Source organism: Apaloderma vittatum, unplaced genomic scaffold, assembly GCF_000703405.1.
Source record: "Apaloderma vittatum isolate BGI_N311 unplaced genomic scaffold, ASM70340v1 scaffold16791, whole genome shotgun sequence".
Classification (NCBI taxonomy): Eukaryota; Metazoa; Chordata; class Aves; order Trogoniformes; family Trogonidae; genus Apaloderma; species Apaloderma vittatum.
The window spans coordinates 2,587-16,866 of NW_009700962.1; the positions used below are offsets into that span (position 1 = coordinate 2,587).

Here is a 14,280-nt window from a genome sequence, read left to right on the forward strand (position 1 = left end):
AAACTGGAGAGTTATCCTATTGCAATCTGTTTTCAAGAGAAGTGCGATAAATGTGGTGCTCTGTGCCAAATAATTAAATAAAGTTCTTGAAAAATTTCTTTTCTACTACTGTTGGCTATTATATGCACATGATACCTTTCAGCTAAAGGAGGAAGTCTGTTTACTGAAATTCTGTCATCCTCTGTTTCCCCACTTTATTCAACAGGAACAAGCAGCAACAACATATGACATATCTGCTCTTCCAGATATTTCCCAAAAAACTTCTCCAAAGAGAAAAATCACCGTTGGACAAAAAATAAACAGATGTGGTGAGTTAAGTGAAATTACTACTAAGTCCATTTCCCACTTGTCTTATCCTGAGTCCTTGCTGAAATAGCACAAGTGGTGAAGAAGATGAGCTTCTTTTCATGTACAGCAGATCTCTATGGTCCCTTTCTACCAGCCATACATATACAGTACATAAAAGCTTGATATCAAGTGTAGGTCAAGTTCTTCATAACTTAGAACATCATGAGTGTAAGCCCCTGCACAGGACAATCTTATGTATATGGCAGAGATACCTAATTCCAGTTAATTGAGACTTTGAAATCCTGCTGTTGAAATTCAAGGCAGATGTTTCAGAAACAGCCACCACTGACTCCAAAGACTGTTTATTAGGCATTCAACTTCTCCTCAAGTTGGAGAGCTAAATATACCTTCAAATAGCAGCCAGGGCTATACCAGGACAATAGCTCTGGATCTAGAGTTCATAGAGCTGAAATTCTCCCTGGTGTCTTAAGGGGAAAGGGAAAAGGGTGTCGCATAGGAAGAACTGAATTGTTACTGGACAGCCGATTTCCTCAAGTAGGGCTTCAGTCAGTTCTACTGGAAGAAGGTGTTCTCCAGAGCTGCAGGTTCAAGATGCTTTGTGTTCTGTTCTGATAAAAATCTTCTGCAGTCTGAAGTAGGCAAGACTGCAGTTGCTTTAGTAGTGTCCTTGTCCTCCTTTGGTTTGTGTTAGTGAGCATGCTCTTGAGACCAAAGCAAATCACAGAATTTGGTCCTCAGAAAGTCATCAGAACTGCCTGGGCATATAGAGCGAGGGGTCAAGAGGTGATGGTTGAAAGACTGGGGACAAAGGAAAACACTGAAAAAACAGTGTCTTTAGAGGCCATTGGTCACCCTTGATCATCTCTCTATCCAGCTGTGAGACCAGCACTTTGATCTGCTCAGAAGCATAACCACTGTCCTCAAGAACCTTCATCACATACACTGCTCAGGGCTTTGTGAGTATATGCGGCAAATGTTGGTGCGGGAGGAAGGGAGAAAGAGAATTGTGGTGTTAGAGGATAGCACTGTCTGGAGGCTCTGACGGTGTATGTACAGCTGTGAGTCACTGTGCTATAGTCAGGGTCTGAAGAATACAACATCACCCTAGGTAAGGTGGTGAGGAAGATGAGTTTGAACAAGGAAATATTTATCTGCTCAGGTGCACCCTTTTTTGCTGGGCGCAGCAGATCAAGCTTTTGGTGCTCTTTAGGTTGTATCTAGAGGGTGTTAAATCAATAGTGGCTCTGACTTGCAGATGAAGTCTTGAACCTGGGGTTATCTGCAGTCTGGCCAGAAGTTTCTCTGCTCTGCTTTGTAGGCAGGCAGACACTAGGGGTATTTTGCAATTCATGTGTCTGGTTGTTTTCCAGCCTTGATCACGTAGTAATACAGAGGACAAAAGGGAGGGGATTTTAGGATAAATGCTATGGCCAGGAATGATCTTCTCAAAAGTTCTCCACATCTCACCTTCCCTTCAGCATCCATTCCCAGCATTCTAATCCAGCTGCGTTCTAAGGGCCTCCAGAGAAGGAGTCTGGGCCCAAAACGTCATGTTCAATAGCCTATGACAGACCTATCCTTTATCTAACTCATGTGTGTCTTCCCATACCAGTGAATTGCAAAGTCTGGAGTGTAGCACTGTTATCCCTTGAGCACAATTGTGTGGACCCTGCCACATAGCAGAGCTGGTTTTCTAAAGTCTGACCCCAGCTTTAGTCTTGGAAGCTGGAAAGCAGGACTTTGGTTAGGGACAAGAGCAGAAGTCACAGCAGTGCCTTGCTACAGCCTCCCTTGCCATGCTCAGATTTCTGTGGCCCATGGAACTGAAAAATTGGTGCCCAAACACCAATGGGTGTATGTGGTGGGAACTGATGCTGTGGTACATAACAGAAGTTGGTTTCATTCCTGAGTCCTCTGTTGTGAAAAATTGTGGAATTCCTCAGAAAGAATGCTAAACTAGCAGAGAGCTGGTTTAAGATGCAAAGTCAAATATACAGAAGTGAGGAGTTCTCAGCATGTTATGGTTAATTGTAGACAACTGTTTTGCCTCTTATTGTTGACCACAGGTAATTCTTTTTGTGTTTGGCCTCTGCTTCATTTGGTCTGCAAAGTGCTCATGTGGAAGAGGCTCAGTTAGGGTGACTAGTGCAGCCATGCTCCTGGCACCTCCTATCTGTGGAGCTTTTCGATATGCAGCTTCTGTTTAATTTTGAATTTGTTTTTTTTTGCATGGGCATTCATAGGATGTTGCTATATAAAGATGTGCAGCTGTATCTAGTCTTGAGCATATTATTTATTCATGTGGGTATGGTACACAGAACTAAAGCTGTCCTTGGAAAAGCCTTGCAAAATCTGATGATTTTCTGTTCTTCATATTTTATTAGGACCATCTCAATATTCTCAGTCATATTCCTTAAAAATTACATGATACACCAGTCTTCCTCCTGTTTTTAGCACCTTCCTTGATCTGCAACAGAATTGGAGGAAATTCAAAAGGAAATTCAGACAGAAAAGTGACCTGTAGTGCCTGTACAGTTAAGTCCACATCACAGCTTCTTGACTATCTAAATAACCTGTGACTGTCAAGTAGTGGCTGAGGGAATGAACATTAATCCCTGCTTTTGCAATCTTATGACACAGAAGGGACCCCTTCTGTCTAGAATTGAGGGGACTGTGCCAGAAAAGTGCGGAGTGTGGAGGACTTCCACCTGGGCAGATAATTTTCCCTTTGTTTGCCCATGGGTTTGCATGTAGGGGATGGTTTTTCTGAGGGACAAGAATTGAGCGGATAAAGGCAGGGCTGCTTAGAAGTGCCTGAATAGTAAAGCACACTTTGCTGCAGGTTGTGTTATGGTCACCACCAAAGAGTCCACCCCAGTTTTATCCTGGTCCCCTCACACACTAATGCCTTGTGCAGGAACCAAAATTGCACCTCCAGGCCTGACCCCTGGCTTCCAACACGGCATCATTTGTGCTTTTGGAAGGCAGCTGCAGGTGAAATGTATGGATGTGTGGGGAGAAGGGGTGGCTGACTCTCCAGGAGCATTGACTGGGGATCCTCAGAGAGGACTTGAGCTCTGGTGATGCCTCGATGGGCAGGAGCTGGTGGCTCTGGTTTACTTTCTGGTGCTGTGTAGTCAAAGAGCAGGCTGAAGCCCGTGGTTTCTGTCTCCCATTCACAGCCAAGATCCCTCCCCTTGCTGCTCACTCAGTGGAGAGATGCGAGGAGGAAAGGATGCTGTTAAAGATGCTGCACTTTGCTCCAGTACTTGGCACATCCTTTGCAGTATCGGCTGTTTTCTGAGCAGAAATGCTGCCTGCCTCCCAACCAATGCAGTGATTCCCTATTGCTCCCTTTAAAAGGAGCTGGAATCATAACCCCGGGAGCGAGTGAGTGATGCGGCTGCTGCACAGAGAGTGACTGAGAGGAAGAAAATTGGAGAGACTGGAATATGTGCCTGCCTCAGCAGCACTGCAGTGGTAAAGCCACTGACTGACTACATGCAGGTTTACTGTTCTTTATGCATTGCTACAGAGAACCCAGAAGTCGGGATGAAACTCGTCAGCCTCTTTTTTCACTGCTTCTCTGTTGTCATCATGCATTAATTGCTGAGAGTTATTTTCCTTCCTGTGGCTTACTGCCTGCATCTCTTCTTGTACTGCAGGAGAGACAGTGAAGGAGAGAGCACAGCACCAGCCCGGTGTCCTGTCCCACAAGGAGGATTCTGCATGATGTGCCAGGGCAGTCAGGGGCTGCTGCAATGGTGCATAGAACCTCTGGAACAGCTGGATTTAGGATTATTAATGCTTTGTAAAGGTGTCCCAGACATTATCTAGCAATTAGCTGGAGACAGCAGCTGCCCTTTGGGGCTTTCTGGCTGCTTTCTATTTTCCTCTCATTACTGCTTTCACGTTCATCTGGGTCGACAGCATTTGAGCTAGGGGAAGGGACTTTCTTGGCCAGGAATTGGAGAGTGCTGTGTGGAAAGTGAAGGTCTGGGCTCTGGAGGGAACTGCAGTCTGACCGGCCATGGCTCAAGCAGCTAAGCAGCTGAAGAAAATCAAAGATATCGAGGCTCAGGCTCTGCAGGAGCAGAAGGAGAAAGAAGAATCCAATCGCAAGCGCAGGAACCGCTCTCGGGACAGGAAGAAAAAGGTCAGTGGCATGGGGGCAAGCAGCCCTATATCTAGGTGCTTGTGCTTGTGGCAGTGAGCGCTGTTTGTGTTTTGGGGGCGGGGGGGTGGTGAAGGTGACAGAAGGGTAATCTGGTCCCTGTTCAAATTTGTGTGCAGCCAGCACAAGAAACAGTCTGCCAAACAAAGGACAACTTTTGGGGCCAGGAATCTGCTGTTTTCCCTGACAGCTTAGGGAAGGAGTGGGGTATAAAAAAGCCAGCTGAAGTGAGAAAGGAATTGAGAGGTTTGTCAAGGCAGCTAAAGAGACTCACTTAGATGAGTTACAGATTTGATCTTTAAGATAAAATTGCTGGCTTCCTGCAGTTTCCCAGAGTTGCTCTGTGTCTGTGAGAGACCTCCATCCCTTTCTCTACTGCAGGAGCAGTTTTGATGTCCATTCCAAGCCGTGCTTGATCTCTGCCAGAACACTGAAACCAGGGTTCAGTGGGAGCAGACCACTGACAGAGAAAACAGTTTGTGCGTGGGTCTGTGAGATCTGCTGTTGCTTAGGGTGGGCTATATTTGTGGATGGGACACAGGTCATCCCTCCCAGAAAAGCCACCTTACTTGGTGGCAGCAGGTGAGTGGGGTGTCAGGAGCAAGAAGAGTCCCCTCTGCTCATACCAACCTTCTGGAGCCTTGGGTCCACCAGCTGCTCAAAGCTGTAGCTCCTCTCTGGAAAGTCACTGCCAGTTTTTTCCTTGCCACCAGCTTCCTGCAGGAGCAGGCATGTTGTTCAGATAGCTTTGCTACCCCTTGAAGACCTCTTGAACTGAATATTCTTGCAGCAAGACCTGAGGGTTTATGTCCTATGCACCAGTGCAGAGAGGCAGAGGGGAGAAAGGTGAAACCAAGGGTAATCAAGGATATATCTGAGAGGAGGTTACTAAACTGGGATGTTTGAGGTGGGCTTCTCCTCTGCCTTCAGCAGGCTTGGAGACTTGCAGTGTGCACTCTCTCAGCAAGAGCCTCACAGCAGAGCTCTACTGCTTGAAGCATCTCAACAGCTACACCCTGAGGGTCCTGAGAAGAGTTTTGCTGAGATGCTGGGGACACGCACTGCTAACCAGCCCTCAGACTTTTGCTCTTCCTGCCACACTGCTGAGCAACTACTAGTCCGGGCTGTTTGGGCTAGTCCTGGACACTAGAATTCCTAGATTTTATTCATCCCTGTTTCTGGTGAAGGATCAGTCTGTGAGTTTGGTGAAAACCATCCTCTCCCCTTCTGCACACTCCCCACCCCCTCTCTTTAAAGTACAATATACTTGTGTCTTGGTGATAGATTGGGAGATCCAAAAATACCTGCCAAGTGTCTGGACTTCCTCATGTGGAAGGTACTAGAGAGGGCACCTTCTCGCCAGCTCCTTGTGAGAGACCTGGGTTGTACTTGCTGCCAAGACACACAAACGCAAATGAGGGAGCTGGAGAAGCACCACTAAATACACCCAAAGGGGTCTGATTCTCTCGGATGGGATAGATCTTACACTGGTAAACATGCCTTTTGTAGTGCACTATTTGGGGTGGTCGCAGCATGGGGAGCACTGGGCAAGGTCTCCTTGCAGAACTCAGCAGGTCTCTGGCATGCTGAGGAGGAGCTGATCTCCAGCTATCGCTTCCTGAGGCATGAATTCAGGGGATGGACTGGCAGGGGGTGCCTGGCCTGCCTCTCAGCTCTGTGACTATGGTCAGGATCGGCAGAGCCCACTGTTGGCCCTCCTCTTCCGCTTGGGACCAGAGCTGGGTATAATGACGTTTGCTTTTCATAATGCCATCTGACCAGAGCAGCCCTGGAGGGGTCTGTGTCTGCAGAGAGCAGCTAATTAGGGGGAGATCAGTGGACACATTCAGGACAGACGTGAAGTCTGCAGACAGCAGCTAGGAAGTTGGGTGTGGGGTCTTTCATTTGCCACACTGTCATGTCAAATGCTGCCTTCTCCAACGATCACTGCTTCCTGCATGCAGATCCACGTCTTTTCCCTGCACGGCCTCTTTTACTAAAGGTTGGTAGAGCTGTTTGTCTCTTACATTGCCAAAGGGTTGTAAAGAGGTTCTGGTATGAAGAACCACCAAACCAGGAGATTTTGCCATTGGGCCAGCTCGTTCTTCTTATCTCCTGCCCCCAAAGCCTGGGTGTCTCTAGTGGCAGTGGTCTATTGTACAAGTCTCCTTTGGGCCAAGCTGAGGGCTACCAGAATATGTTGGAGCTTCTCGTTCTGTTTTGCTGCAGCGGTTGTAGGTTGTGTTAGCCTGGGTGTCTGTTGGTGCCCTCTGAGTCTATATGGGACTCGTGTCATGTCTATGCAAAAGGCCTCTCTTTTGAAAAGCTCCTGCACTAGCCACTGGAATGGACTGAAAACGCTGTTGTGCCACTGAGTCCTTCTGCTCCTCCACCTGTGCCTCTTGCTTCATATTTAGATACAGGCTCTTTTGGGCAGTACTTGCTCTGTGTTTGTACTGTGCAGCGTATCAGTGTCTTGATTCATGACTGAATCCACCACGCATCACTGCAATGCAAGTTATTAGTAGAGGGATAACTTATGATCTGAAGAGGTGCTGGCGTGATATGAAGCAGTGGAGATGGCCAGAGGAAGGATATGATGGCCCCAGAACAAGGGTCTTCTTGTGCCATGCAACCTGATGTTACGTCTTGGGGCATGAGAGCTTTGTAACCTTTAGTGCTTCCAGCCATTATTGTGTGGTTGTTGTGTCCCATGAACTGCATGGCGAAATCCTGAAAGAACTTTGTGTCCTGTGATACCTGGAGGCAGCGAGTTCTGCTATTTAATCCTACGTTGCCCAAACCCCTTCTCCTTGGATCATGATTACATTTGTAGCTTTTTGGTTTCCATGGCAATTTGTTGGCTTCTCTATGAAGTGCATGTAATGAGAACCTGATTGACCTTGTACTGTCCGTTTTTGTGTTGCGTGCCTCTCGTTTGTCTCTCGGCACAGAGGCTGTCCAGGTGTATAACCTTGTCACTCCTCCAGTATTCCCTGCCCCCTACCTGTGTAACTGAGACGATGAGTGCTGATGTTTTATTTGACAAGGGCTGCATCAAGGACTCTTGTCACTCACCCTTGCTCTCTGTGCAGCCTAGCCATGCTTGTGATTTGGTCCAAATCGTCCATTAAACAGCCAGCCGTGTTCAGAAGAGTATTGCTGCTCTGCGGGCTCTGCAGCACAGCTGCACGTTGCCTCAGACTGAGGATGACCCCAGAGAGCAAGCTTTCAGTAGTCCCATCCGTTCTTGCCTTGAGTTCAAGTGCTGAATTGTGAGGAAGTACGAGATCCAGCGTAACGCATTGGTGGCGTTTCAGAGTGCCCTGCAGACAGGCAGGTGTGGCAGAGAGCAGCCTGTTAGCAAAGGGGAGTATGAATTGAAGTCCACTGCCATTAGACAATTTGCCGAGCGCCATCCGGATTGGTTTCGTGCTATTCCTGCCACGGTATCCTGTCTTCAAATCTCTGCGTTTTGCTTAGATTGCCAGTTCATAGGGGAGCAGAGCCACTCGGTTACAGCTGCTAGAGGGTCTGATGTGGCCAGCCTCACTGACAGGCACGTGGTAGCAGACAGTAGCAATACCTGTGCTTTGGATGCAGTTATCTGTCTTTTTTTTTCCTGTGGTTCTGGGGAGGCTGAGATGGTCAAGAACACTTCCTTCTTTTCACTGCAGGTGTGCTGTGGTCAGGCTGCCTCAGGAGGCAGAAAGCCCTCACCTGGAAGTCATGCCGAGCACTTAAAATACAGCCCTGCCTTCTGCAGGATTAGTGGGGATCAGCAAAACACATGTGATGTTTTGACACGATTTGTGAGGCAGATCTGTAACTTGATGTGAACACAGTTACCGAGTCCTTTTTGAGTTGCATCTGGCTTGCTGTGGTTATATATTACAAGCAGAAAATGGACTAAATACCTTTCCAGAAACTCTGGAGGCATCAGCAGAGCACACCAAATGGGTTGTTACAACCGGCCCAGAGTACTTGATTTGCTTTTTGTTTCAAACAAGCATCTACAAACAACTTGCAGCTCTTCCAAGTGCCCTCACGATAGGTTCCTAGTGCCTGCAGCACCTTGCAACCTGACAAGCCATGACTGAGACTAATAAATAAATTAAAAAGTTAAGATTTTAATGAAAATCATTCCTCCTGTGGAAGTATACTTATTCTGGTACCAAATTCAGCTAAATATCCTTTTGAGCATGAGGAGGGGCTGAGACCTTCCTCTGAGGAGTATGAAGAGGCAGATACAGGCCATGATCCTCAGTTGGCGAGTGGGCCTGTGGGATTTGTGGAGCAGGAAGCTGGAACCATTAAAAAAAATCTGTGACAAAAGTTCTATGCAGCATATAAGACCAATAGCACTTCAGTAACAGCACCAATGCTAATGATCTATGAAGAACTCCTTGAGCGCACGTGTGAGAACAAGTGCAGTGTGTCTGCAGTGTAACTGTGGCTACTGGGTTAAATAACAATCTAACCAAAAGCTCGGAAGGAAATGCCTATAGTAATAGCTCTCAATGTTTAAATGAGAAATTAATAGTATGCCAGATATGGTACATTCTCTCAGTACATTCAGAGCAAGTTTTGCTTGGGCATCTAAAGAATAGAGGACAAAGCTGCCTGAATTTACCACGTTTTTTTTCCTTTTTTTTTTTTTTTTTTGGAGGTTTACTAAGGAACAATCCACTTTTCACTTTCCACTCCTATCTAGTTCCTTTGGTGTTTGGCAGGAGCTGTGGCAGCAAAAACTTTTCCACCAGCTAGAATGAAATGGTGGGAAAGGGCAAAGGGAGCTCTCAAGCATGGATAAGGAATAAATATGAACATAACTGTCTGACATCAGCTGTCAGAAGAAACTCCAAGCTGAGGTGTGTGAGGTGAGTTCAGAGAAGGTCTAGATCCTGGATGAGCAGCTCTGACAAGATTGAGGCAATGTAAATAATGCTAATGAAAATACTTTTGCATGAAAGAAATTTTGCATGCTTAGGAACCTAGGGAAGTGTGAGAAGTGGAAGGTCAAGTAGTGTTTGGAACAACAGCCACAAGCTCGATCAGATAGAGAAGCAATTACAGATGATTTCTTAGTAAGACAATTGAATAGTTGCATAGGGTGACCACGCTTGTGCATGTTGTGTGACAAGAAGAAGAGCTCACTCACCTGCTGTTCACTGATGAGCTGTATCAGGGTGGAACTTAAGTTCAAGCTTAGGATCCCTGAGATGGAAAATCTAGACACCTCTGTCAGAATTACACAATAAGCGCACAAGAAACTGGGGTGAGAAATCGCAGCTGGAGTGCTGCCAAGGAGAACCACTGGGGCTATTCTTCCTGCTTGCCTGTGCCCTTTCCAAGTCCTGTCACTAAAAGCAGCCTGCAGCTTGTGTTGGGTTTAGAGAGGCTGCAGAGAAGAGAGTGGTGGATGGAAGGAGGGCAAAGGATTTCAGCAGACCTGGTCTGTAGATGGCTCAGAACATTCCCAGAATAACTGGACATCCAAGGCACCATTGTGCACACCTGCTATGGATGCCTGGCTTGGTACTGTTGCTGGATTGGGCTACCTGAATTCTTGCATTGAGAGGCAGCAGATTCTGCCAAAGATGGGACATGGCTGTCAGCCACCCAGGGCTTCGCTGGCTGCTGGCAGCAGTGTTGGTATCTAACCTGCAAGCTGGAGCTCATCAGCAAGAGAAAGGATCGTGCCACCTGCAGAGCCACAGAGCACTAAGCTGCTTTGCCTCCTTTCTCTGCCTGCTCCTAGAGCGACAGCTCCAGCTGCAGCTTCTGTTGTCTCCCACTGCAAGTTTTGTTGGTTCCATCAGCCAACACTCCTCCTGCCTCTTCTTGCTTTAGAAGAGCAATGACTATGCAGGCACTTTCCCTGAGAAATTAACCAGCTTCTGGTGTAGACAGCATCGAAGAAGGCACCTTCAGGACCATGTGAGATCAGCACTAAGTAAAGCCATGAGGACACCATGTGCTCCAGCCAGCTCTTTGCAGTCTGGACTCCAGCACTCTCTCTCCGAGGCACTTTTACTGCAAAGGAACCGGTATCTTCTGCCTGGAATATGCTGCTACTGTGCGGTGACAGGGAGAAGGGACATGGGATGTCAGGACAACCAAAGTCTTTGAAACTTAAGGAAGCCCTAGCTTTTACTGCTCTGTAAGGAGATGGACAGTGCAGAAGAAGAATTAAGCTTTGTGACTAGCAAGTGGCACAGTTGTTAGCTATCTAACTAGTATGCAGTCTTTCAAAGGATTTTGTAAATCGAAGAGCCATCTTAAATCTTTCTACGGGTTGTGCGTGTGCTAGATTCAAAGCACTGGTACAGAGTTGAATCTTTTCTGCTGTAAACGTCCGGAGCGTAAAGCAAGGAAGGCGTTTTGTATACACAGCTGCTGGCAAATTGGGTCAAGGCAAGAGCTCCTTTACAGGCAATCTGGTGCACTGAGGGATGGAGCAATTGTGGAGGATTTGCACCCCACCTCTGCCCAGTGTTCCACTGTAGAATGGCTGTCTGTAACCACAAGGTAACTGTGACCCTCCAAGCTCTGCCAAGGTTGTTGGGGAAGCAAGTCCCATCGGGATTTGGGGATGATTACGTCAGCTGGCTGCACTGTCAGGAGATTCAGACCTCTGATTCATAGAAGCTTAATAAATATTTATTTCTTGCTTTAGGCTGGGTTAGGAAATGCAGGGGCTGTGTCTGAGGATGACTTCCTCTGATGCTGTTTATCTGACCTGCCACTGGAGTCCTGTACCAATGGAAATGCTGTCAGGATTTAAAAGAGCATCAGTGTTGTGCTGTGTTGCACTGCTTTGCTCTCTGAAGCCTATATGGGGCATTTTTCTCACAACCTACTAAGGTTTCCACTCCGTCTCTCTCTTTGACTAAACTCTGTCCAATTTCACTCGCTGTGCTCACAATCACCCTCTAGCATTTTTCTGTTAGGTTGCAATGCAGCATGCACTGGTTATAATGGGAGCATCTGTGCTCCCAGCATTTGTATTTTCTTTCCAGTGTTTGCAGTAAGTATGGTGGAGGGATGGCAGAGGACAGTGCACAGCACATTTGTGTGCAGGAAGGAGGATAACAATGCAGAGATTTATACTGATCTCAGTGTTCCTTCGCAGTGGGGAGGTTTGCAGGAGTTTCTGGCCCAGCTTGGTTTGCTGCAGTGGGCACAGACCAAGAGCTCTCTCAATGGCCCATTTAGAAAACCCAGATTGTTTTTATGGTAGCAGTTCCTCTTCGTCTGCCTTGCCCTTTGGAGGCTGTGGTGCCAGGAGAGCCTCGTCCCTCAGGTAATGTGAGCTAATTTATAATGAACCATATTTGAGTTGGGATGTCCATCCCTTTCCTCGTGAATAGTTGTCCACAAATGCTAAAGTCAGTTGTGAGTGAAGAACAGCTTGTACAGCCCTTAGCCAGCAAGGCATTGTCGAGCCTGTGCCTGTGTCCTTCCATGGCGTTTCCAGGCAGGAGGCAAATGCAGCGCTGTGTTGGGGGCGGCGGGGAGCGGCTGGCAGGTGGAACACGAGCAGATACAGGCATCTGGGTGTGCGGGATGTCCGCTCAGAGCAGACACTGCTGCTGCAGGGACTCGCTGATGGGGGAGGAGGCTCTGAGAGGAAGCTGGAGCCATTCTGCACTGCTGCTCTGCAGGCTCTTAAATTATGCAGGTAGTAATGGCATCTGTGTGTGCTTGGTGAACGACCAGTTATCAAGGTACTGGAATGAGATGAGCAATGTTTGAAATCTTGTGGCACTCAGAAATCTCTTTTTGGGATCAAACTCTTTCAAACTGTGCCCTATCCTCAGCACCTGGTCCCTTGACCAAGGTGTGTGCCCAAGCACAGCACCTGCTGTGTACAGGCAATGAGTCCTGTCAAGGGCAGGTGCCTTCAGCAAACAGTATCCTTTTTGAAAGTCCTGTGCTTGAGAGTCAGTGGGACTCTGTCTATTCAAGGTGGGAAGCCAACGGTAGTATGCTGAAGCTGAGGTACAGCAAGCTACATCTGAGCTCAAAGGAAAGCAGCTTTACAGAGGGCTAAAATTAGAAGTTTAGTCTGAATTATGCTAATTTGTTTTAATTGTCTAAGTATGTCAAGGTTCTTCAGAAATGTACCCTCTCTGTGCCGGTCTGGAAAAGCGCAGCATTGCTGGGGGCGTGATGGAAGAATGGTCAAGGATTGCAGAGATTTCTGGGTTCCCTGCCCTACTTATATCTCTCTAGCGGTCCTCACCTCCAGCTCTCAAAGTGCCAGGAGGGTAGATTCTGAAAACATTAGCCCTAGATTGTATTGATCAGCCTTGTTAAAATCTTAGATGAGTAGAGGGCGGCCTCCTCAGTTCAGGGAGTTCCTGACACCTCCTCTCTAAAAGGGGACTGCTCAGTATGGCAGAACCGTCTGAAAATTCGCATAGCCTTTCACAGCCGAACTATGCCATGTTTAGAACCACAATGCTGCAAACAGCATCAAAATTCAAGCTCCCTTCCTATTTGCAAGCCAAATTTTTCTGACTGGGTGAAACATTAAGCCAGAGCCATACATTTCTGTGTAGGGGCTGCAGCTGTAGGGGACTACGTTAAAATCTACAGCCTCAAAATGTTGCAGCCTCCGTGAAAAATCTACAGGAGAAACAAAGCAGCAGGTATTCACCAAAGTGGCTTGGGAGGCGGAGGGAGAGAATGCAGCAGCAGGAGAGCCTTTAGAAAACAGACGAGGTTTCTATATTTATACAGAGATCAGGAAAAAAAAGGAGAGTGTGCACGCGCATGCGTGTGTGTGTGTGTGTGTGTCCAGGTCACTGAGAAGACTCCTGCTTAGGCAGAAAGGTACTGCAGCAAGGCAACAAGCAGAAATGGGGGCTATGGTCCTTCATTGCACTGTGGTGACAGAACTTTTCGGGGCTTGTAGAGTGCATTCATGTGGATATGTTGGAACTTCTAAATGGGAAATGCGGAGACCAGAGTGCTGAAACCCTTGGCAGAGTATTAAATATGTTAGCTTTTTAACTAAAGATGGTGGTCTCTACAAATGAATAAAAAAATATTATCACCTTTTTTACAGTGTTGGTTGTCCAGAAAATTAAGGCTTCCAGATACTTTGCAGGAAATGCATAGCGTATTCAGAGTCCATTTAGTTCTGTCATGATGCCATGCCTGGAATGGGGAGCACTGTGTCTTTCCCAGGACTTGCTGATTACAGCACAAAGCAAAGAATAAGATAAATGCTATGAGAAAGTGCTGTTTTGGTCGGTGAGACAGATAGGTGTGGGGTGAGCCGAGGACAGTTTCAGCTTTAACAGTGTACTTCCTGACTTGCACAGATCATCTCTGATCTGACGCTTTCTGTGGATGCCCCATGAGCACTGTGCAGATATCTGCTGGCCGTAGGCAGCAAAGGCACTGACCTCTCAGTGTGACTGCTTCGTTTAAAGCTCGGTCCAAATCTACCCCTATGTCATCTGGTGCTTTCAAGGACCTTGAGGCAGTACAGATGCCTGGCATCCTCATGCACTGGATGGGATGTATTCTGAGGGCCTGTCATCTATTTTAAGGGACATACTGGGAAAGAGAAGAGGGTAGTGCCTGTGCTGTCACCTCACAGGGACTAAGCTGTCTGCTCAGCAATCTGATCAACTGAAACAGGCTGTGGTCCCACAGGATCTCAGAGCCTTGCCTTGGGTGAGTGTTATGGGAAAAGGTGTATTAGGTTTTCCAAGCATTTGACCCTTCCATCTCCAAACATGCTGCTATTAAACTCAATGTTTTCTCAGACACTTCAGCAA

At 47.2% G+C, this 14,280-nt stretch overlaps 1 protein-coding gene across 1 annotated transcript in view; it reads left to right on the forward strand.

Annotated features, from left to right (window-relative positions):
- Nucleotides 1–4,339: 4,339 nt before the first annotated feature.
- ANK1 (ankyrin 1, erythrocytic) overlaps nt 4,340–14,280 on the forward strand; it is a gene marked incomplete at its 3' end in the record, with an annotated part of 55,543 nt that continues 45,602 nt past the window's right edge. The window contains exon 1 of the mRNA XM_009878972.1: nt 4,340–4,465. Within this exon, the coding sequence (XP_009877274.1) occupies nt 4,340–4,465 (126 nt within the window). The remainder of the gene's footprint in view (nt 4,466–14,280) is intronic.